Here is a 24,243-nt window from a genome sequence, read left to right on the forward strand (position 1 = left end):
AAAACTATTCTTCTTTTTCTTCTTCTTCATGTTTTCATAAAATTGATCAGTACAATGAGACACAGTAGATCTATCCATTGTTTTTCCAAATAAATGAAATTATAAAGAAAAAAAACTCATTGGATCAAAGAACACTTTGTTTCAAACTAGAGAAATGAACAAAAAAACAACATAGAAAACTCTTAGAACAACTAAAACATAGCAAAACCCTTGATATCATGGTCCAAAAAAACAACATTGAGAACGAAAGATGACTCTTAGAACTTAATTCATAAGGAAAAAAAGCAGTCTCTTCAAGTGCTTGAGAATGAGTTTTCGCTCTTCTTGTTACAGTGACGGTTTTACTTGAATAAGATCTTGATGCGCAAGAACGTTGGTGCAAGCCTTGATATCACTATCACATTCAAATAAACTCATATAAGTATCCTTCAAGTCCACTTGCACACAAATACTTCCACATTCTCCATCATACATCCAACAACTATGAAAATTTCTCAATCCAAAATGCATCAAATTCGGTTTTCCCCTACCAAAATCAGCATCCTGCATCGGAAATTTACACAAACTCGAAATTATACACCTGTCAACTTCATCATTGTCAGTACCCCATTCTTTAGACACAAAAATTTCTTTGTATGTTTTGGCCACAGTCGCGACTATGTCATCAGCTGAACCTATAGCACAAGCATCGATAGCTTTTTGCACCGAATTCCTAATCAACGTTACAAAATCATGAAGCTCCATTTTGTTCTTCCCTGGTACAAATTGTATCGGAGCATCCATTACATAATTCCCAAACGCGTTCTCTTTTAGAGGTAATGAAATTTTTCCACGCAAATTCACTGGGAAAAACACTAAAGAACGTCTCAAATATCCATGTTTTGCTTCTGAAACACGAATTAAAGCCCTCCATAAAATTGCTGTGATAATTTCGACTCTTGAGGGCTTAAAGCTCAATTCCCCTGAATTCATCTCCCCTGATAACTTGTCTCTGAGCCTCGATATAGTTAGTTCATCGATAAAAAATCTTTTAGCTACAAATTTTGCTTCCAAATCTTCTGGATAAACACGATTCGGAAAAATACTTGATAAATCTCTTGCTGGAAGAATCTCACCAAAATCAAAACTCAAGAAATCAATCTCTTCAGCTGGAATCCCCAATTTACACACTTTAGCCCACTCGTAAACGAATTTAAAATTAGTGAATCCATCCATCACAGGATGCGATGCGCTAATAGATATAGCAATACCACCACACTCAAACTTTGTCACTTGTACAACCACAGGTGGAGTACTGTCAAAATCCGCGTCTTTCAAATCCTGGATGCCCTGTGGGAAGAAAAAGAGGGCTAGATTTAGGTCAGTTTGTACCTGATTGATGAAATCGTCGAATTGACAATTGACCTTAGCCTTTATAAATGTAACACCTTGGTCAAGGCAATCGATTGAACATCGATCTCTTGACAACCTTCCTGCTGCAGGATAAACATGAGATAAAATCCTGGACAGGGATTTTTCGAATTTCTCATCAAACTTGTCATCGTTTTCGTTGTTGCCATGTGGATAGAAAAGTAGTAATGGCATATGTTCTCTCTCCGCGAGCTGATCGAAGAACGATAACTTGTAATTCTTAAGGTGTTGTGGTGTTGGTAAGGATGGTTTTATGAGTTTTGTGGAAATGAATTCCAAGTTCAATTCCATTTTTTGATTGAATTTTGATAAATGAAGAACAAAAATAAGTGAAGGAGGCACAAAATGATTCTTTCTATGAATCTTATGCTATACGAATAATCTTTATATATAGGGAAAATTCCATGAAAAAATCAGACAATAAATATGGTCAGATTTGGTATTTATGAGGTGAAGAATTACGACAAACAGTCAAACATTTTTATAGTTACTTCATTTATGTTTGAATATCTTTTGATCGCTATAGACGATTGTTATAGTAAAATATTATTGTTAGGAAATGATTGTAAAGAGGTTTGATTGTACAATAACAAGTAAACAAAATTAGTAATAGGTTTATCATTCAAAATTGTATTTTATTTATACTTGCGTGTAAATAATTTGTTTCCTTATTTTCATTTTATTTATTTGAAATGTAATAATTAGTTTTCTTTCTTTAGAAGATAGTAGTATTATTTCATGTCTTAACCAGAAGATTTAAGAAAGAAAGTTAAGACAGATATGTAAATGTAAATGTTTTGGTTCGGACGATTATATTCTAAAACTCATACCATATAAATTTTTTCCGTTACTCTATTTTATATTTATAAAAAAATATTAGATTTTTTGAAATTTTCTCAAAACATTTTGATTTCTCTTTTGATATCGTTATGAATAGTTTTCTATATTTTTAAAAGATTATATAAAAATTACAAGTAAAAGTTATAACAAGATATCATATGCATACTTGCAAGTGTTTGACAAAAATCTCTAGACATTTTATTTTATAAAATATGATGAATCAAAAGAAAATCAAATCAAATCCACCTATGCTACTGTTGTAAAATAAATTAAGGCAAGAGAAGTATAAATCATAAGAGTGAAAAGATATTTATCAAGGAAGAATTCAAGAACAGAATTAGCTAAAAGATTAAGCATCTAACAAGAGAAATCAAATCAGTTTAGCAGTATTATTACTATTTAGTACATGTTTAGCTCCTATTTAACTATAGTTTTTTAACGTTAAAATTCGAAACTTGAAAAATTGAATATTTGAAGTTATAATTTTTGAAATAGAAAATTATGTTTTGGACATATATTTTACTTGAAATTTTCACAAGGTATTGTAAGTGAAAAAACTTGAAAATATTTGAAGATTAAATAGTCAAACAAATATGTTATTTTTTTTAAAAAAAATTGATCTAAAATTTATGAGCAAATGATAGCCTTAGAATCTTTTACTTCTTTTATTTGTTACATATTGCTTATCTTGCCATTTTGCTCTCGTTATTTTTTACTATTCTTTCTAGCTCGTTTTGATAATGCATCGTTATATCGAGAAACGTTTATAAAAAACAACCTCTCTATCTCTATTTAAGTAAAGTCTGCACATGTCCTATTCTCTTCAACTCGATTACACCGAATACATTATTGTTAGGACAAAAAATGAACTGATCAATGGTCCACAGTGGTGTTGTACACGGAATAGTTTGCACATGCACTACACCCGATTACTTAAACCCTCCATTTTCCCAAAATCTTCATCTCCTTTTTCCTGAGACCTCCATGTATAAATTGTGACCCCAAAGCTTCCTGTAACTTTGCCTATTTTTTCTCCACCATCTTTTTTTCTCTTTCTCTCAATACACTTGAAATCCATAATCATTTTCGATTCTTCATACATATATACACACGTTAACACACTGAATTTCTCAGAAAAATTAGTTTCTCTGCGCATCAAACAAGTAGAAATTTGTAAGTATCGAAGCTATTTTCATCATCACTTTGAAAGTTTTTACAGTATCGCGAATCATCGTTTCATTTGCAGTATCAATTTTGTGTGAAAACATTTTTTTCTGTATTTTTTTTGATTTGTAAGTATGTGTTTTCTCAAATTTGAGCTGAATTTGCGATATTAAGAAGAAAAGAATATCGTGTAATAGGCGATTAATCGATTGTGTTTGCAGCTTTTTTTTGTGCTGGTTTTCTGTGTTGTTTAATTTTAGCTTTACTTGTTTTTTAAAGTAATTTCTAAGCTCAAATTTGCGGAGTGTATGTTAAGAAGAAATGAAAGAGGAGATTAATTGAGTATAGTTGCAGTTTTTTTAGTGCTGGTGTTCTATGTTGTTTAATTTGAGCTTTACTTGTTTTTTTTTTTAAAAAATTCTAAGCACAAATTTGCAGAGTATATACAACAACAACAACAACCCAGTGTAATCCCACAACGTGCTGGTGTTCTTATGTTGTTTAATTTTAAATTTACTTTCTTTAAAAAAAATAAAAAAATCGTAGCACAAATTTGCAGAGTATATGTTAAGAAGAAATGAAAGAGGAGATTAATTGAGTATGTTTGCAGTTTTTTTTAGTGCTGGTGTTCTATGTTGTTTAATTTTAGCTTTTTACTCTTTTTTTTTTTTGATTTCTAAGCACAAATGTGTGTTGTATGTGTTAAGAAGAAATGAAAGAGGAGATTAATTGAGTATATTTGCAGTTTTAATGCTTGTATACTGTGTAATTCAATTTTAGCTCTACCTGCGGTTTGGAAGTTTTTTTTTTCTTTAAGTGTTAGCGCAAATTTGTATTATATATAATGAAATGAAAGGAGAAAACAATGTATTATAATAGTCGGTTAATATTTGTGTGTAATGGTGGTGTTCGTGCCAATTTACACATATCTCGAAAGGTAAGGGGAATTTAGGAGAAAGATCCTTTTTTTAGATCTTTTTCCCCTTACTCTTTAATATCATCGTAGTTTTTTTGCCATCACTCTAGATCGTACACTCTACCCTCCCAGACCCCACGATGTGGGATTTCACTGGGTTGTTGTTGTTGTTGTTGTATATTTAGATTCCTCTATTCTGTTCCGTAAGTTAAGTAATTCTCTTGAGCCACCCACCATATACATTTATACATTGCAGGAGAAAGACTACTAATCGACCAGCTAATCTTCCACCAACGCGGATATCGAGTAACTCTGTCTACCCTGGTGTAGACAGATGTAAAGAAATAACTAAGCTTATTCATTTATTACTTCTGGTGGGACTTGAATTCTACTCTTACATTCCGGTTTCATCGACCGCTAGGCCACAACCTTGGATGGTATACATTATATACACATTTGAAGGCATGCCATGGAACCTTGTAGAAGGATCAACATGTGTGTGTATATTTATCTCTAGAGCATATTTGCAGTTTACTTCTGGTGTTCTATGTTATTTCTATATATTTAGGAGAAATGGAAGAAGCGATCATTGTCCTATAATATGCAATTAATCGCGTATGATCTGCAGTTTCACTGCTGGTGTTTTATCTAATTTGAGTAACTTGTTTTCCACTTACTGAACATGATGATTTTTGTTTGTTAGTGAAGAGGCAATTAATGGCTTCTAGGGCGATTCTACAGAGGAAGAGGCTCCTTTCTGACTATTTGAATGTCTCTGCTCGGTCTATTCAAAATCTTCAGAGTTGGGGGACTGGGCAATCTGCTCATTATTTTGACTCCCGCGGTTTCAGCTCAACTATGAATTGTATTTGTCAAGGTTCGGATAAAAGAAAGGATCATGACGGAATTTCTCCAATAAATGATAGATTTTCGGGTTTAGGATTCTTCCAGCCAAAATGTTATAATACTACAGTATTTGGCTATGTAAATAGAAGAGTTGATGTTGTTCCTTCAACTGGCATGAGGTTGTGGCCATACTCTGTTCGTTGTGCTTCTACAGCAACAGCAAAAAAACCTAATTTGGAAAGTGATGATGAAGAAGAGTTGATTGCCAAAAAGAAAAGTGAAGCTTCTCCAGAGGAATGTGATCAAGCTGTTGTAGGATTAAGTACTGCAAAGGCCAAAGCAAAAGCGAAACGGCTGCAAGAATCTCAGAAGGTTGCTAAATCTGTTATACAGAGAGTATGGGCAAAACTTTTGGGGATTGGTCCCGCTTTGAGAGCGGTGGCCTCAATGAGTAGGTTAGGATTGTTAGAACCTGTTGATTCATTTTTGGCTAAACAAGAAGTGCCTCTGATAGTGCTGAGTTGCATGCTTTCCTTATCTTTTTGGGTATTTATTCAGGGAAGATTGGGCCAAAAAATTTGCTTACTGGAAGCATGAGTTTACATCTACTCTGCAACATTACTGGCTAGGTTTTAAGCTCCTATGGGCTGACATGAGGATCAGTTCAAGACTGCTGATAAAGCTAGCTAGTGGAAAGAGTCTTTCTAGAAGAGAGAGGCAACAGCTGACACGGACTACAGCTGATATGTTCAGGCTTGTTCCATTTGCTGTTTTCATCGTTGTCCCATTCATGGAATTTTTACTGCCTGTGTTCTTGAAGCTGTTTCCAAACATGCTGCCATCTACTTTTCAAGACAAAATGAAAGAACAGGTCAAATCCTTTCTTTTCGAGTTTAAAACAAACATTTTTGTTGTTGTCTAAGTAGTCTGTAATCTTTTTTAACTTGTGTGATGTCTTAAATTTTTGTTGATATGTAATTCTAGACCTCGATTTCTCAATCTAGGCTTCGTAATATACAACAAGAACAACACACCCAGTATAATCCCACAAGTGGGATCTGGGGAGGATGGTGTGCACGCAACCTTACCCCTGCCTTGGGAAGGTAGAGAGGCTCTTTCCGATAGACCCTCGGCTCAAGTAAAATGTATCCAAAAATCAAGCATGTAAAGCAAATATTGCCTAAGAATCCATATTGAAAACAAATGGAGAAGATAATAGTAGCCACAACAAATAATACTATACCCGAAGCCAAGGAAACACTAAAATCAAAGGACAAAATAGTAGGAGAGTAATTCAAGAAATATTGATCAGGAAACGACTCTACAACGCACGACTACATACTAACCTTTTATCCTAATCCACGACCTCCAAATTTTCCTATCTAGGGTCATTTCCTCAGTGCCATGCCCGGTTAAGTGATTCTGTGCACATTCAAACAAATTACAGTGTCATTAACAATCTCAGAGTATTACTTCTGCGTTTACTTAAGCCAATGAGTTTATCCTCCTTTAGATCATCAACTTACTTGCTTGGAATGCTTCACTTATAGGAAGCATTAAAGAGGAGGTTGATTGCGAGGATAGAATATGCAAAATTTCTTCAAGACACTCTCAAGGAGATGGCTAAAGAAGTCCAAAACTCTCGGAGTGGAGAATTAAAGAAAACAGCGGAAGATCTTGATGAGTTTCTGAGCAAGGTGACTCACACTTGATATACAACCATTTCTGTCCCCTACATGCCTCCAGAGGCTAAAAATATGGAAACAAGAAATGTCAATAGAGATCAATAGCATTCTGTTTGTCTAAATATGGCCTTATAACTTCATGCAGGTTAGAAGAGGTGCAGGAGTCACAAATGAGGAAATTTTAGGCTTTGCCAAGCTGTTCAATGATGAACTTACCCTTGATAATATAAGCAGGTTGGGTTTATAATTTGTTCTTTTATTCTCTATGGTTCCATCTAGTCAACTTGATATGCGATTTAATCTCTGAATATGGAGGGAATTGTATCTTCTCTATTTCTCAGGCCTCGATTAGTAAGTATGTGCAAGTATATGGGGATCAGTCCTTATGGAACAGATGCTTATTTGCGTTTTATGCTTCGGAAGAGATTGCAAAGGTGCGCCACATCTTTCCATGTTGGATTTTGTTTAAAGAAAATGAATGTTAGAGACTGTTCTGGATGTTCTGAATGTAAGTTTACTTTTTAGTCAGTCACAGTTTGTGAAAGTAGGCCATATTTTGACTTGTTTTTGATGCTTGTAGTCGTAGAGGAGAAAACGTTTTCCCTAACATTGTTCAGTAGTGAATCACTTCCTGAATCTCCAGTGTAGTATGAAACTCTTTTGGCAGTGCTTGGACTCTGAATAAGGTGTTTGAAGCATTGTCTAGAAAAATTGCATCAGAAAGAGGAACTTGATATATCAGTCTATTTAATTTGTCGACAGAAGTAGGAAAACTGTCGTTCATGTGGAGTTCCTTTAACTTTTGATCGTAGGTCATACTTTGACTTGTTCTTGATTCTTGTGGAGGTACAAAAAAGAAGTTTTCTCTAATATTGGTCAGTAGTGGGTCATTTACATAAAACTCTTCTGGTGTGGTATTTTGGACTCTGATTAAGGTGTTTGAAGCATTGTCTAGAAGAACTGTATCAGAAAGAGGAACTTGATATATCAGCCTGTTTAATTTGTCAACAGAAATAAGAAAATGGTCTTTCATATGGATGTATATTCAGTTCCTGTTGACGTTTGAACACTCGCTGGGAAGATGTTACAGTTTGTTTAGTTGTGCTTGTCCTTTGCTGTTGATAAACTACATAGTTTCATCAAGCTTAAATCTGCAGACTGAAAGAAAGTGATTGCAAATATTCTCACTTTATTGGAAAAACAAATGTGATCGACCAGTTGTTTGCCGATGGAAACAGTTTCACTTTTTATATGACCCACAAGACCCCGAAAGATAACAACATCATTTTGTTTAATTGTTGATGGAAAAAACTGTCTTTACTCTTATAACAAGAAGCAACATCAGTGAATAGCACAAACATTGCAACTTAATCAGTTTGTCTTTGTCATTATGAATTTTCTCTAACAAACACTAGAGTAGCCTGGGATAGAAGGTGAAGTAATGTATGTTCTTGGAGATGTAACAGCCAAGCAATTTCTCAAGTACCTAGACGTCGTTTTTTTTAATAATTAGAAGGAACATGTCATACGATATATACTAGCTACTTTCAAAGTAACTAGTTTCATCTTTGTACAGTTGCATCTAGTAAGATATATGTGATACTGAAAATCATATCATTTTCATAGAATTAAAGATGATGACAAATTGATTCAAGCTGAAGGTGTGGAGTCCCTTTCAGAGGCAGAACTTCGTGAAGATTGTAGAGAGCGAGGCATGCTTGGTTTACTTTCCGTGGAAGAGATGCGCCAACAGGTTCTTCGTCATTTTTTTTAAAAAAAAACAAATGATTCAAAAATATTTTGTTCAGTTCGATATTATGTGGATATCCTGTCAATAGTTTTCACTGAATTGCAGTAACTTTTCAGCTGAATTTTTATATGATGGATTGCACTTGCAATATCTGTTTCTAAGACGATCTTTGCTAAGATATTCAATGTTGATTTCATCTTTTTTAGAGATTTTCTTGTTGAAATTTTTCGTTATCAATAAAAAGTACTTGTCTCAATTTGTTTGCGAGTATTTGAGTAGGCACAGAGATTATGAAAGAAAGGAAGACTTTTGAAACATGAGCTAAATTCTTACAAAAATTTATAAGTATTCTTAGTACCATACTACTAGTATTTCTATGCAGTGGGATCCGCATCAAGTCATGTGTATTCTCATTGATTATTTCAATCAGCAAAAAATGGGAATGTGAAGATCAAATTTAATTTCTAACTATGAAAACATCTCAATTTTTGGGACAGACAAAAAGGAAAAGAGCATCAAATAAATGGGACGAAGGGACTATTACTTTTCCAGTTCTAAAATTAACTGGTTTTTAGTGGTGGAGGAACCGTCTAGTAGCTAGACTTTGAATGTGAAACACATCACTACGACACGGCATTAGAGTAGCTATGATCCTTCTGCTCGGATGGATCTGAAGAAATAAGTTTGTCTAATCACTCAATTAGCTCTACTGGTTTCATGACTGACACAAAAGTTAATGGGCATGTGGAAAAGCAAAAGGGTGAGGATATGGTCAATTTTCATTGTTTCATAAGAAAGTAAGAAGGCAAAGCGGACGATAAGCTTATGCTGTTATGACTTCCACTTATTCATTTTTTAACCCCTCGCGAAGATTGAATTGACAAAATGTGTTTAGTTCCTTCCAGTTACAGGAAAACTAGAAGAGAAGAATCTGTACTTCATTTAGGGGAAGTATGGAAATAAACGAATAAGTCTCTCACTGCTTCCGTAAACCAAATATGAGGGGAATGAGGTTCAAGGTCAATCATGCATGCATTCAATGAACTTTAAAGTCAATGATGTAGTACTCTGGAACTGGATCCGTAAATTTCTTTAGGCTCCTGTTACCTTTAATGTCAAACAATCAAATAAGTCTCTGCTGTTATTTTTCTCTCGGAGATAGACTTTTGTCCTTCCTTTTTGTTCAACAGTTTTTCGCTTTAGCAACATGTACAGAAAAAAAGTGTAATTAGGATCCTCACAGTTGCATCCTGTTTCAACATGCAATGTGAGTTTTTGTTAGCAAAGATCATTGCACCATCTCTGAAAATTACGGAGATTCAGTTTGAACGAATATTGTGTAGTGACAGCAACTTGGTGTGATCTTTTTTTTTTTATAATAAAAAAGTTTTTAATAATCACCATTCACCATTTATGGAAGATCAGAGTATTTTGTTCTGATATTGTTATTCTTATGTGCAGCTCCGAGATTGGTTGGATTTGTCACTTAATCATTCAGTGCCTTCTTCACTTCTGATCCTTTCCAGGTATCTCAGTGTCTCTCTCTTTCCCCCTCTCTGAAATTCAGCACCTGTAGACTAGTATATGTGTGCACAGATTACGCATTTTCTGGATTATTCAACTTTGAACTGATTAGTTTGTTCACTTTTGAGCACATATGACCTGCTTTTTTCCTTGCATGTGAGCAGATCTTTCACCGTTTCTGGAAGGTTGAAGCCAGAGGAAGTTGTTGGAGCTACACTGTCTTCGCTACCAGATGAGGTTGTGGACACTGTGGGCATCACTTCCCTGCCATCTGAAGATTCTCTATCGGAAAGGAGGAGGAAATTGGAATTTCTTGAAATGCAAGAGGAGCTTATCAAGGTTGATGTCTTTTTTTCTTCTTGTGAAATGAAAGTTTTCTGATGCTGCAATTTTTTTCCCACCCCCTCTCCCCTGCTGATATGTAGTGGCAGGATCTTTTTTTGTTCTCTTAACCGGGGATCCTATGTTTTGACAATGTTATCCGTCAGGAAGTGAATCTGCCTCTTAAGGCATCTGTATTATATATCAAGTTGTGTAAGCATGAGTATTCTTCTGCTTAGAGGTAATTGTAATTGTCCACAGGAGGAGGAAGAGAAAGAGGAAGAAGAGAAATCTAGAAGGAAAGAATCTGTTTGTGGTCGAGAGGATGTGGCATTGAAAGAGATGACTATTCCTACTGCTACAGAAGCACAAGAGCAAGCTCGAGCAAGAGCAATTGACATACAAGAGAAGCTATGTAAAATTAGCCGTGCCTTGGCTGTTCTAGCTTCTGCTTCTGTAAGGATGGACTTGAAAAACTTTTGGACTGTTCAGTACCTGGTCTTTTCTCTCAATCGTTTATAACTCTATTTTATGCAGTCTGTTAGCCAAGAGCGTGAAGAGTTCCTGAGGCTTGTAAATAAGGAGGTATGTCATTCAGAAGCAACTATATGAGAAATCAGATCAAGAATAAGCAAATGGGAATCTCTTATGTTAAAACTAGCTGTTTCTCTTGATGATTCTTTCTTATGTTTATCATTTTATCATGTCCTTACTTCCATTTGATAAAGTAACATTTGTATATATTGACCAAAACAGCACATAGGTTGTGCTAAGACCAGATTTACAAGGCCAAAGGAAGATCAAAACCTTGCATAATCCTAGGATATCTATGATTGACTCAGTTTCTTCTATGTCACAATATTTTTACTTGCTTCAACAGCAGAACATTCATTAATAGCAGAGAATTAATAGGGAACCTTGTTTCTCCAGCTTTCCTTCTCTTTCTCTCCCTCTCCCCCAATCAAAAGATAAATCAAAAAATAAAATAACAGAAAGAAATTACACCTGTGGGCTGCCTGACTCACTTTGGTATTGATGGTTTTCTGGTATTTTTCTTTATGTGCATTTCAAGTTGCGAGTATCTCTTTGGTTCTCTATAAGGTCAGGTAATTCTCCACAAGAATCTGTGACTCATGGAGGATTCCTTTTCTTGTCAGATTGAGCTTTACCATAGCATGGTAGATGAAGATGGTACAGTTGGTGAAGTGGATGCTATTAAGGCATATAGAGCTGCTCATGATGAGAATGATCATGCTGCTGAACATGATGAGGTTTCATCTGCACTCATAGATAAGGTGGGACATTCAACCTGAAATAGTCCTAAAGGACATTTGTTTTGTCCTCTATATCCCAAAACAAAACGAGTAATGCATCAGATAAGGTAGCCCAGAAAGCACTAGGTTTTGCTGATACAAAGCGAGGTAGAAGATAATCAAGGAAAACTAACATCAGATTGGGATGTGTTCCTACAGCTTACTTGAAATTAGTTATTTATTTGCTTAATGTATTTCAGGTTGATTCAATGCTTCAAAATCTTGAGAAGGAAATTGATGATGTTGATGCCAAAATTGGCAACCATTGGCGAATACTTGACAGGTGAATAGCAGTGTTTTGCTTGATAATTCTGCTTGGTGATCCTTATCAAAAGATTTTGCTTGATGATCATTTTTAGGCTAGTACAAAATCATTTTGCATAGTGGTGTCCTCCAACTCCTCCAATGAAATAAAGGTCAAAGTTGGGGAATGTTGTTCCCTTTACTCATCTTTTAATCTCCCTGATTTATTTTCAACTTCACGAGCATGCGGGCAGAAACATGTTCCTTATCATGGAATGATTCTCATGTTGCAAAAGTTGAATGATATCTGTGTTATCCTTGAAAGATGAACCGGCGGAATATTAATCATGAGCCATGCACGTGACCATTACCATATCATGAATGGAATTAATGATAATCATGTTTATATTTCTCTTTCATTAATGTGGTCTGATTTGTGGCTTGCTGTGGTTACCTAAGTTGCCAGGAAGTTACATGCTCATCTGCAATTGCGCAGATCCAAAATTTAGCTTGTAATTGACTTGCATGTTGTTTTGTTGTACAGGGATTATGATGGTAAAGTGACTCCTGAGGAGCTAGCAGCTGCAGCCATGTGCTTGAAGGATACTCTTAGCAAAGAAGGGGTTCAAGAGCTCATCAGCAACCTTTCCAAAGATACAGGTGACTTTTCAATTTTGTTAAAAGATTTTTGCAGTTTAAATGCCTTTTTTTATTATTATTGAGACACTGTTTGTTTGATAACAATTAGCAATACCTCACTTGATGGTCTATCTGAGTAGCTTTCAGCAGTATATTTCATGTGAATTTATTGGAAGAACTATAATACCAAAGAAGTCCTCATTTTTTTTTTGATAATTGGTGGTCACCAGTGCAGACGGCAGCTTTTGAACGCCTGTATGTCGAGTTAGAGGAAAAAGGTGGGGATAAGAGATTGTATAGGCTCGCCAAAGCGCGAGAGAGAAAAGCACGCGATCTGGGTCTAGTAAAGTGCATCAAAGACGAGGAAGGTGAAGTGTTAGTGAATGAGACCTCTATCAAGCAAAGGTGGCAAACTTACTTCCACAGACTCCTAATTGAAAAAGGAGACAGAGACAGAGACATTGTACTGGGTGATTTGGCGTACTCTCAGTCTTCGAGGCTTTGGGTACTGCAAGTGTTTTAAGGTTGAGGAGGTTAGACGTGCTATTAGCAGGATGAGGAGGGGGAAGCGACCAGGCCCGAGGAGATTCCGATGGACTTTTGGAAGAGCACTGACAAGGCAGGTTTGGAGTAGTTGACTAAGTTGTTTAATGTTATTTTAAAGATTGCTAAGATGCCTGATGAATGGAGGTGGAGTACTATGGTTCCATTGTACAAGAACAAGGTGATATCCAAAACTGTAATAATTACAGGGGTATCAAATTACTAAGACACTCTATGAAGATTTGGGAGAGAGTGGTGGAGATGAGGGTGAGGAGATAAGTGTCAATCTCAAAGAACCAGTTCAGATTCATGCCGGGGCAGTCGACTATTGTTTGGATTCATGTCGGAGCGGTCAAATACTGAAGCAATCCATCTTATGCGGAGACTGGTGGAGAAATTTAGAGAAAGAAAAAGGGATCTCCATATGGTGTTCATTGACCTTGAAAAGGCTTATGACAAAGTTCTGAGGGATGTTCTCTGGAGGTGTTTGGAGGCTAAAGGTGTCCCGATGGTGTATATTTGGGCGATAAATGACATGTATGTTGGAGCCAAGACTCGGGTTAGTACGGTGGGAGGTGACTCAGAGCATTTTCCTGTTGAGGTAGGACTACATCAGGGATCTGTGTTGAGCCCTTTTTTTTTTGCCTTGGTGATGGATGAGCTGACATGGTCTATTCAAGAGGAGGTTCCATGGTGTTTGCTATTTGCGGACGACATAGTTTTGATTGATGAGACTCGAGACGTAGTTAATGATAGGTTGGAGGTTTGGGGACAAACGCTGGGGTCCAAAGGGTTCAGATTGAGCATGACCAAAACAAAATACTTGGAGTGCAAATTTAGTGTTGCGATTGATGAAGAGGGCAGGGAAGTGAGGCTTGCCACCCAACCTACCCCCAAGACAGAAAGCTTTAAATTTCTTGGATCCATCATCTAAAGTAGTGGGAGCATCGATGATAATGTCACGCACCGCATTGGGGCAGCATGGTTGAAATGGAGGCTAGCCTCTGGAGTCCTGTGTGATAAGAAAGTACTACCTAAACTTAAAGGTAAGTTCTACAGAATGGTGGTTAAACCAACGTTGTTATATAGAGTGGAGTGCTGGCCAGTAAAGAACTCTCATATTCAAAAGATGTATGTTACAGAGATGAGGATGCTGAGATGGATGTGTGGACAAACTAGGAGTGATAAGATTAGGAATGAGGTTATTCGGGAGAAGGTGGGAGTGGCATCTGTGGTCGACAAGATGGTTTGGGCATGTTCAGAGGAGGGGTGTGGACGCCCCAGTTAGGAGGTGCGAACGGTTGGATTTGGGGGCTATGCGGAGGGGTAGGGATAGACCGAAAAAGTATTGGAGAGAGGTGATTAGACAAGATATGACGCTACTCCATATCACCGAGGACATGACCTTCTATAGAAAAGAGTGGAGGTCGCGGATTAGGGTAGAATGCTAGTAGGAATAGAATGGTGTCTTGTCGCGTGTCGATTTAGGGTGGTCGTAGGTCTAGGCGTGCCTTTATAGTTGTGTTGATATTGCCTTTGATTATCGCAGTACTTTGTTATAGTTATTGTTCTTGTCTTGTAAATTTTGCATTGCATTTTTTTTTTCATTATGCTATATATATTGTTTTTCTCTCGTACTTGGAAATATGACTTTTGAGTCGAGGGTCTTTCGAAAACAGCCTCTCTACCTCCATGCGGTAGTAGTAAGGTTTGCGTACATCCTACCCTTCCCAGACCCCACTTGTGGGATTTCACTGGGTATGTTGTTGTTGTTGTTGATAATTGTGGTGTCCGTACATGCTTTCGTGTATCTTGACTAAAGAAGTCACATATTAACTATACAAAATCCTTGATTGAAGAGTTCCAAACCTCAACTGTCCTAAATAAGCCAGTTTACTATATAATTAACCTGTCTCACTCTATAGTGAAATAGATGATCTATTTGTTCATTCATGGTAAATAGTAGACGTGGGAAAGTTAGTAATAACATTGTATAAGCACCAAAGGATTCCTTATCTAGAATAACTATCTTTTTGTGGTTCCAAATTCCTGAGAATGACTCTCATTTCTTTTAGTTGCTTTTAATTTAATGCATTCTTTTCAAAGAAGTCAGAAAATAGTCCTCTTACTGTATGTATCTGTTATTTCCTTTTCTTTTGAACATCTTTCCTTTCCTTTTAATTTCTTGAAGCAACTCTTAATTTAGGACCTACAATGTAGATTTTTGTATTTGGCCAGTAATTATCTTAATGTCTTGCAAGTTTGTGGGATTTAAACAGTAACTTTGACAATTGACCAGAAAAACTTAATAACTTTTTGTTGCAGAGGGAAAGATTTTTGTTGAAGACATTGTTAAGCTAGGCAGCCGCATAGAAGACGCCAGGTCTGATGAATAGACAGTAATGCAACAGTTTTGGTTTCTTAGAAAATAATAAAACATTACACTTCATTAACGTAGTTCAGTCATGTAATTAGGCCTCCAATCATAGAAAGCCAATGTATGTTAGTTTTCATTTTTCCTCCTGTCAATATCTTTTTAGGTACTTTGATATTTTTTTTTTGTGTGTTATTATTATCCTTTCAATAGCCAGAAGAGCAAATATTGTTCTGAAATAAGGGTGGTTAAGTCATTGTGTCTGTCGATGCCCACATGCTCGGTGTACGGGGTAAGGGCTCACCTATTGATTGTCAATACCCGCATACTCGGTGTGCGGGGGTAACGGCTCACTAATCGATTGTGTCCTTGCACACTTTTTTGTAGAGCCCCCCCCCCCCCCGCCCCCAACCGCTACAAAATGGGGAAAGAGGCCCATTAAAAAAAGAACGAAAAGTGGCATTAATAATTTGAATTTTTTAAAAAGGGTGGTAGGAGGTGGAGTGATAAAATAATTTGAAAAAAAATTAAAGCATTTTTTTTCAAAAAACAAATTAAATTTTTTAAAGATATTTTTGGGGGTATGGTGGGCCCATGGGCTCAGGATGTGTAACAGAATCCTACTACAATATGGGTATTCATGTTTGTCTATATTATTCATCGGGTAACTCATTTTTACTCATTTAAAATACGAATCGAGTCGAGTATTTTATCTATATTTTCTGTTTAACTCGTTCTAGATTAGTTCTTTGCCATCATTTCAAACTACTCACCGACAGTCCTATTTCTTCACGTTTTTCCGTTTACAATCATGGGAGTACTGTTTTCTTTCGTTTTGGTTCACAAAAAAATAATACTTAAAAATAAAAATGAATAGTCCTCTGTTATTTTGAGCAAATTTAGAGCATTTGGTGTTGCTTCCCCTAAATTCTTCTTGAGCATGTATACTTTTGCCGAGCTATAAAAATGAAGACATTCTTATATAATGCTTTTCTTTTAATGAATTTACGTGACACAAATTGACATCAGTTAAGATTAGTAAATTTTGGATGATGAATGAATAGGAAAAACATTGACACAACAACATCCGATCCTTTGGTTCTTGTATTTAATTTTGGGACAGAATTCAAAATTCATTAAGTTCAAATTCTATATTCATGTATGCGTGCATCACTATGGCTTTTTTTTTGTTTTTATTAAAATTAAGACTTCTGAATTTTAATACATATAAATATTAAGATATGTATTAAAATTAAGGTGTATATATCTAAATAAATATTTGAATATTAAGACGTCATATTAATATATGAATACCAAATATTGAAGATTTTTTTATTTTCTCAACATTTGAATGTATAATATGTGCTTATTTAAAAATTATAAATATAAAATTTAAATAAAATATTAATTAATTAGTACAAGAAAATATATTTTTGATAGACCCTCAACTCAAGCAATGGAAAACATATGTGATAATAAAATTGAAGATTACAATAATAAGAAAGTAATAATAATAATAATAATGATAAGGAAAATTAGACAACACTAAACTACATACTAATATTCTTCCCTAATCCTCGACCTCCATGCCCTCCTACCTAGGGCCATGCCCTCGATAAGCTATAGATGTGTTATATCTTATCTAATCATCTCTTCCTAATACTTTTTCGGCCTATCTCTACCTCTCCTCAAACCCACCATGGTTAACATCTCACACCTCCTCATTAGGGCGTATGTGCATCTCCTCTTTACATACCCAAATTATCTCAATCTTGTTCCCTCATCTTATCCACTACGGAGACCGCTTCCACCCTATTCCAAATATCTTCGTTCCTAATCTTATCTCTTTTGGTATGCCCAAATATCTATATCAATATCCTTATTTTCACAACTTTCATTTTTTGGATGTGTGAGTTCTTAATCGACCAACACTCAACCTCATACAACATAGCTGATCTAACAACTACTTTGTAAAATTTACCGTTAGGACTTGGTGACATATTCGTTATGCATAAGATATCGAAGGTGAGTCTTCATTTCATTCACCCCGCTCTAATGTGATGTGTAACTTCAATATTGTCAATAATTTCCTTGAATATTGACCCAAAATACTTGAAACTTAAATCTGATTATAAGAATACTGAAGAATTTGTTTCAAACTTGTAATGCACTATATTGGCAATAACTTTCAGCCTTTGTCATGAAAAGGATACCAAGGATCCTAAATTAGTTAATTTGATATTTGTGTACAGCATAAATTAGTTTAATTTGGTCTGTTAATGAAAAAGACGTACATTACAGTAATTTGTATTATTTGGTGAAGCCATTGTATATCTTGCTAATCATCTACTTCCACAAAGGTCTCAATAAAATTATGTTCATTCAAATCTTCTCTATTCTTATAGAGACAATGACCGGCAAATAAAGAGCAAATTGGTCTGTTTTTGTGTGCTGCAGATGTAGGACGTGTGCATCTACTTGTTCATCTTTATACAAGTTTAAGTATCTACTTGTGCACACGCAAAGCTAGAGGAATAGATGTCAGCTAAAACCAAGTTAAAAAGATGTTTATGTATTATGTGAGAAAAAAGATAAATGTAAATCTTGAATTCTGAGGGCGTCACATAGGTGTCCTTTATATAGAACAAGGTAGATATATAAATAGCAGAAACTTTAGATCCTGAAGAAGGTAAGAGTAGTGTAAAAAATGGAAGAAAAAACCAACAAATCTCATATTTAGTTCTCCCAATCCCAGTACAAGGCCACATAAACCCAATGGTTCAATTTTCCAAAAGATTGGCATCAAAAGGAGTTAATAAAGTAACATTAGTCACCATAGACTCTGTTAGCAAGAACATGCCAAAGGAGTCTGGTTCAATCAATATTGAGTCCATTCCACATGATGATGAGTCTCCACTACAAAATATTGACAAAATGCTTGAATGCTTTCATGATTTGGTATCCAAAAATTTGACAAAAATTGTTGAGAAATTATCTGATTCTGAGTACCCTGTGAAAGTTCTTGTTTTCGATTCGATGACAACTTGGGCAATTGACCTTGCACATCAGTTAGGACTAAAAGGGGCTGTTTTTTTCACACAATCTTGTTCTCTTAGTGCCATATAATATCATATGGTTCCAGAAAATACTAAAATTCCTTATGAGGGTAATGCTTCTGTTTTGTTGCCTTCACTTCCACTGCTGGAAAAGGAAGATTTGCCTTCTTTCATCTATAAGAGTGATTTGTATCCAACTATTACAAGACTTATCTTCAGTCAGAGCATCAATTTCAAAAAAGCAGATTGGCTTTTCTTTAACACATTTAATGCATTGGAGAAGGAGGTACTACTCTCTATTTTAATTGTTATATTTTTGGTCCAGTCCATTCATATACTTGTGTTAGTAAGCCTTATCTTATTTGCCCTTTGACACTAGTAGAGCTCAAAACTCAAGTATAACAAAAATAACGCAATCTCATAGGTGGGATTTGAGAAGAAAAGCATATACTAGTTCTTATCCCTACCTCATAGAGGTAAATACACTATTTCTAAATGACTCGTGGCTCAATTAACACATATCAAGGAACATATACAAGAAAGCAAGGCATATTAAATACTAGTACGAGTGTTGTTCAACTACCTATTAACCTTCTGCTCTAGTCTGCGACTTCCAAATCTTTCTATTTGAGGTCATGTCATCGGTAAGATGAAGATGCATCATATCATGTCTAATCACTTCTACTTATACTTCTTCAGCCTACCTCTACCTCTCCTTAAATCTACCAATATCAACCTCTCACACCTTATCACCGGGTCTCTATGCATCTCTTCTTCTCATGTCCGAACCATTTCAGTCTGACTTCTCTCATGTTGTTCACCACATAGGCTACTCCTATCTTGTCTTGAAAATCTTCATTCTTTATCTTTTCACTCCTAGTATGTCCGCATATCTACCTCAACATCCTCATTTTTGCAACCCTCGCCTTCTGAACATGAGAGTTCTCAACTAGTCAACACTCCGCTCCATACAACGTAAGAGTGATAGAGATAGTCAAAAGTAAAGGAGTAAATTTAGACCTTTTCTCCTTTTACACGTGACATTCATCGGCTCATATTGAAGCCACGTTAAAGTCAAGGGTAAACACCACATAATTGGTTTGGTTCTAATATTTGAAAAACAGACTTAATTGGTTTCATTTCTTTTTAGAGGAAAATCGATCCAAATCAAACCATGAATACCTCGAGGCCTGCACCAATAATCTGAAGTTTTTGTTGTGGAATTTGTACAGGTAGTCATCTGGATAAGGACTCGATACCCAATCAAAACTATCGGACCAACTATTCCATCAATGTATCTTGACAAGAGGCTAAAGGAAAATAATGACTATGGTTTGAGTCTCTTCAAGCCTAATAGTGAAACTTGTATGAAGTGGCTAGATTCAAAGGAAATTGGCTCTGTTGTGTATGTGTCATTCGGAAGTATAGCCAGTCTTGACGAACAACAAATGAAGGAACTAGCCTCAGGGTTGATGACGAGCAATTGCTACTTCTTGTGGGTTGTTAGAGCTACCGAAGAGAACAAACTCCCTGAGGAATTCATGTCCAAGTTATCAAAAAAGGACTATTGGCTCATCAGGCAGTAGGATGTTTCATTACTCATTGTGGATAGAATTCGACTCTCGAGGCATTGAGTTTGGGAGTGCCTATGGTGGTCATGCCTCAATGGGCATATCAACCAACCAACGCGAAATTTATCAGTGATGTATGGCAAACAGGAATTCGCATTAAGGTTGGAGACAATGGTGTAGTTAATAGAGATGAAATCGCGAGTTCCATAAGGGAAGTCATGGAAGAAGAGAAAGGTGTAATGCTTAAAAGAGAATGCAATTAAATGGAAAAATTTGTCTAAAGAAGCAGTAGATGAAGGAGGAAGTTCTGATAAGAATATTGAAGAATTTCTTTCAAACTTGTAAGGCACTAAATTGATTAACAGATTCCTACAACATTTGCTTTGCAAATCCTTCAGAATTTTTAATTTAATTGTTATTTCATGTCGTTTCATAATGTATGGTAATAAACAGTATGAACTACTTGATCATAAGGAAAACTAGAAAATATAATGTTGTGTCTTCTTCCATGTTGATGTAGTGTATTTATAGTAAGACGATTACAAATAAGAGTTCATTACTCAAATAATATTTATCCAAAAGTTATAATCTATCATCAATTACAAAGATCATTTTATAGAATCATGCTCTATAATAATATTGTAAGGATTAGTTTTTTTAGTATCGATTTTATATATTATATTCTATTATATGTTCTCTATAACAATTGCATAACATCCAAACAATAACAATAATGTATGCAGTGTGATCCCACAAATGGAGTCTAGGGAGTGAAGGGTGTATGCAGAAATTATCTTGAATTAGAGAGGTTGTTTCTGAAAGACCCCGACTCAAGAAAATCATTTTTCACAAGAAGTTTGAAGAAAAAAAATGTGTAAAAAAGCAACTCCCTTTGTTATTTTTTTGTCTGATTTTGACTTGTCACCAAAAAAAATAAAAAAACTTTTGAATCTTGTGTTATTCAATTAAAGAAAATGTCTTTTAATTTTATGATTTTAAACATGTCACATGAAAAATTAAAATTAAAAAATTAAAAAACAAAAACATTCTTCTTAAAAAAAATTACAAACAAATTAAAATGGGGGAGAATATGAGTGTATGATGAAAATTACGACACCATTAAAGAGAAGTTTGACTATAACTTGGTCAACTTCCCTCTTTAAGACTAGGTAGTATTTTTCCCCTCATTCTTATCCAAGAAAGATTGAACAACAACTTAGTGATAAAATAAGAAAGAGTAAAATTAGTGCAAAAAATGGAAGAAAAAACCATCAAATCTCATGTTTTAGTTCTCCCATTTCCAGTACAAGGCCACATAAACCCAATGATTCAATTTTCCAAAAGATTAACATCAAAAGGATCAGTTAAAGTGACCTTAATCACTACAGACTCTGTTACCAAATCCATGCCAATATTAGAATCTGGTTCAATCAAGATTCACTCTATTCCACATGATGATGAATCTCCACCACAAAGTTATGATCTTTTTCTTGAATGGTTTCATGTTTTGGTATCAAAAAATTTGACAAAAATTGTTGAGAAATTATCTGATTCTGAGTATCCTGTGAAAGTTCTTGTTTTCGATTCGATTACAACTTGGGCAATTGATTTGGCACATGAATTAGGCCTAAAAGGGGCTGCTTTTTTTACACAATCTTGTGCTCTTAGTGTTATATATTATCATATGGATCCAGAAAAAAGTAAAGTTTGTTTTGATGGTAGCTCTTTTGATGTGTCTTTGCCTTCACTTCCATTGTTGGAAAAACAAGATTTGCCTTCTTTTGTGTGTCAGAGTGATTTGTATCCATCTCTTAGGAAACTTGTCTTCAGCAGGAATATCAATTTCAAGAAAGCAGATTGGCTTTTGTTCAACTCATTTGATGTGTTGGAGAAGGAGGTAAACCAACCGCCAACCCCCCTCCCCCTTTATCTCTTACTATTTTGGGTTCATTCATATTCTTGTTGTTAGTGAATTGTCTTTGTTATGACTCTGATAGAATTAGGGGAGTCTTCGCATAACTGATATAGTTGTTGTCACATCTAGTTCGAACTGTGGACAAGGGTGGATTTAGAGGTTGGGTGGGGTTTTTTCGTGAATCGAGTAACATTTGAGCGGATCCTATATTTGTATTGAGAAATTTAGTAAATATATTAGATATACGAGTTGGGAACCCATAAACAAAGTGTGTTGTTGATCTAGGGGCAGAAAAAAGAACTTGTTAAGCTCTATTGTTCAAATCCCCCTCGGTCACCATGTAGGCTTTTATTTGCAAAAATACAGGATAAAACTACTTACAGAGGGTAAAAGGATTTGAATGACACCTAAAATTTAAGACATTTCACATAGTAGTGAGGTAAATTTCACCTTTTGAATAAGCTAGTATTACTACTATTATTATTGTTTGTCCATTGCACACAAAATGACTATCTCAATTTGTTCTATTTTATTGAGTGCAGAGTTTAAGAAAATAAAAAATTACTTTTAACACATATATATAAATAAATAACCTACAAACTTGTTGGTCTTAGTTCTGTTATGGCATTCTCTGACTAGAAGAGCAATGTATTAAGAATACATTAGAAGTTTAAAACTTAAGAGTTTCAATTTATAGAAGTTTCTAGTTCTTTTTGTGACGGACTAAAAAGAAGAACGATATATAAAATGGAAATAAAAGACACACATCCTTACATAGTGTCGTACTTGATAACTAATTTGAAGTTTCTGTTGCTGAATTTGTACAGGTGATCGACTGGCTAAGGACACAATGTCGAATCAAAACCATCGGACCAATTATTCCATCGATGTATCTTGACAAGCCACTAAACGAGGACAAAGAATATGGTTTGAGTCTCTTCAAGCCTAACATTGAATTATGTATGAAGTGGCTCGACTCCAGAGAAATTGGCTCTGTTGTTTATGTATCATTCGGAAGTTTAGCCAGTCTTGGCGAACAACAAATGGAGGAACTAGCTGCAGGATTGATGATGAGCAATTGTTACTTCTTATGGGTTGTTAGAGCTACTGAAGAGAACAAACTTACAGAGGAATTCATGTCCAAGTTGAAAGAGAAATGTTTAATTGTGAATTGGTGCCCTCAACTCGACGTGTTGGCTCATCAAGCAGTTGGATGTTTCATTACTCATTGTGGATGGAATTCGACGTTGGAGGCATTGTGTTTGGGAGTACCAATGGTTGCCATGCCCCAATGGTCAGATCAACCAACTAACGCGAAATTTATTAGTGATGTATGGCAAGCAGGAGTTCGCGTTAAGGCTGGAGAAAATGGTGTAGTTAATAGAGATGAAATCGCGAGTTGCATAAGGGTAGTTATGGAGGAAGAAAAAGGCTTAGTGCTAAAAGAGAATGCAAATAAATGGAAGAAGTTGGCTAAGGAAGCTGTAGATGAAGGAGGAAGTTCAGACAAAAATATTGAAGAATTTCTCAAACTTTTAATGCACTAGACTTGAGTATTACTTATCTTTGGCAAAATTGATCACTTTATGCATCATGTTTTTACATTGCATAACATTTCATGAAAGCACTAAGGTCGCCTTCGATGATTGTTTTTTCAACCACACTTTCTCCCCTTCAAAACAATTCTCCTCACCAAATGTCCTTTCTCTATGAATGTTTAGCTTGCGTTTGGCCTTAAATTTTTCAAATATTTTTAACAAATTATTTTTGGGTGAAGTTTTACCATGCGTTTGATCACAAATTTTTTCAAGAATATTTGACTATTTCAAAAAAAAATATTATTTTGTACCTGCAAGTTCTAAAAATTATTTAAAATGCTAATAGTGTTATCATTTTATAATTAACATTTTCGTTAAAAAAAATCTTATAATATAATTGATAACAATCAACAACAAAATAACAATATGGGCAACAGCAATACAACAATCGAATTAAAAACAATATGGGCATTCTTTATAGATATAGTAGAAAGGAATAATCCGATTATTTATTAATAAATAGATATATTATTTAATTGTGTTAATTGACCACATTAATGGAGTAAGTTAGTAGATAAATATTAGTTGAGATTAA

At 35.2% G+C, this 24,243-nt stretch overlaps 3 protein-coding genes and 1 pseudogene across 3 annotated transcripts; 3 read left to right on the top strand and 1 right to left on the bottom strand.

Moving 5' to 3' along the window:
* Positions 1–154: 154 nt before the first annotated feature.
* Positions 155–1,751, bottom strand: LOC129890491 (pelargonidin 3-O-(6-caffeoylglucoside) 5-O-(6-O-malonylglucoside) 4'''-malonyltransferase-like). The gene has a single exon (XM_055966038.1). It carries the CDS (start codon positions 1,699–1,701, stop codon positions 328–330), a length of 1,374 nt encoding a protein of 457 aa, XP_055822013.1. The 5' UTR covers positions 1,702–1,751; the 3' UTR covers positions 155–327.
* Positions 1,752–3,230: 1,479 nt separating this feature from the next.
* Positions 3,231–15,747, top strand: LOC129882736 (uncharacterized). The gene is made up of 15 exons (XM_055957169.1): positions 3,231–3,423; positions 5,034–5,631; positions 5,735–6,047; positions 6,727–6,873; positions 7,007–7,095; positions 7,203–7,295; positions 8,488–8,614; positions 10,073–10,137; positions 10,300–10,474; positions 10,718–10,912; positions 10,994–11,041; positions 11,614–11,751; positions 11,970–12,052; positions 12,557–12,672; positions 15,520–15,747. Exons 2-15 carry the CDS (start codon positions 5,048–5,050, stop codon positions 15,588–15,590), a joined length of 2,244 nt encoding a protein of 747 aa, XP_055813144.1. The 5' UTR covers positions 3,231–3,423; positions 5,034–5,047; the 3' UTR covers positions 15,591–15,747.
* A 2,441-nt stretch (positions 15,748–18,188) lies between these two features.
* Positions 18,189–20,612, top strand: LOC129890498 (UDP-glycosyltransferase 74E2-like; annotated as a pseudogene).
* Positions 20,613–21,350: 738 nt separating this feature from the next.
* LOC129882745 (UDP glycosyltransferase 9-like) lies at positions 21,351–23,756 on the top strand. The gene is made up of 2 exons (XM_055957181.1): positions 21,351–22,092; positions 22,938–23,756. Exons 1-2 carry the CDS (start codon positions 21,451–21,453, stop codon positions 23,655–23,657), a joined length of 1,362 nt encoding a protein of 453 aa, XP_055813156.1. The 5' UTR covers positions 21,351–21,450; the 3' UTR covers positions 23,658–23,756.
* The last annotated feature ends 487 nt before the right edge of the window (positions 23,757–24,243 follow it).

Source organism: Solanum dulcamara, chromosome 1, assembly GCF_947179165.1.
Source record: "Solanum dulcamara chromosome 1, daSolDulc1.2, whole genome shotgun sequence".
Lineage (NCBI taxonomy): Eukaryota > Viridiplantae > Streptophyta > Magnoliopsida > Solanales > Solanaceae > Solanum > Solanum dulcamara.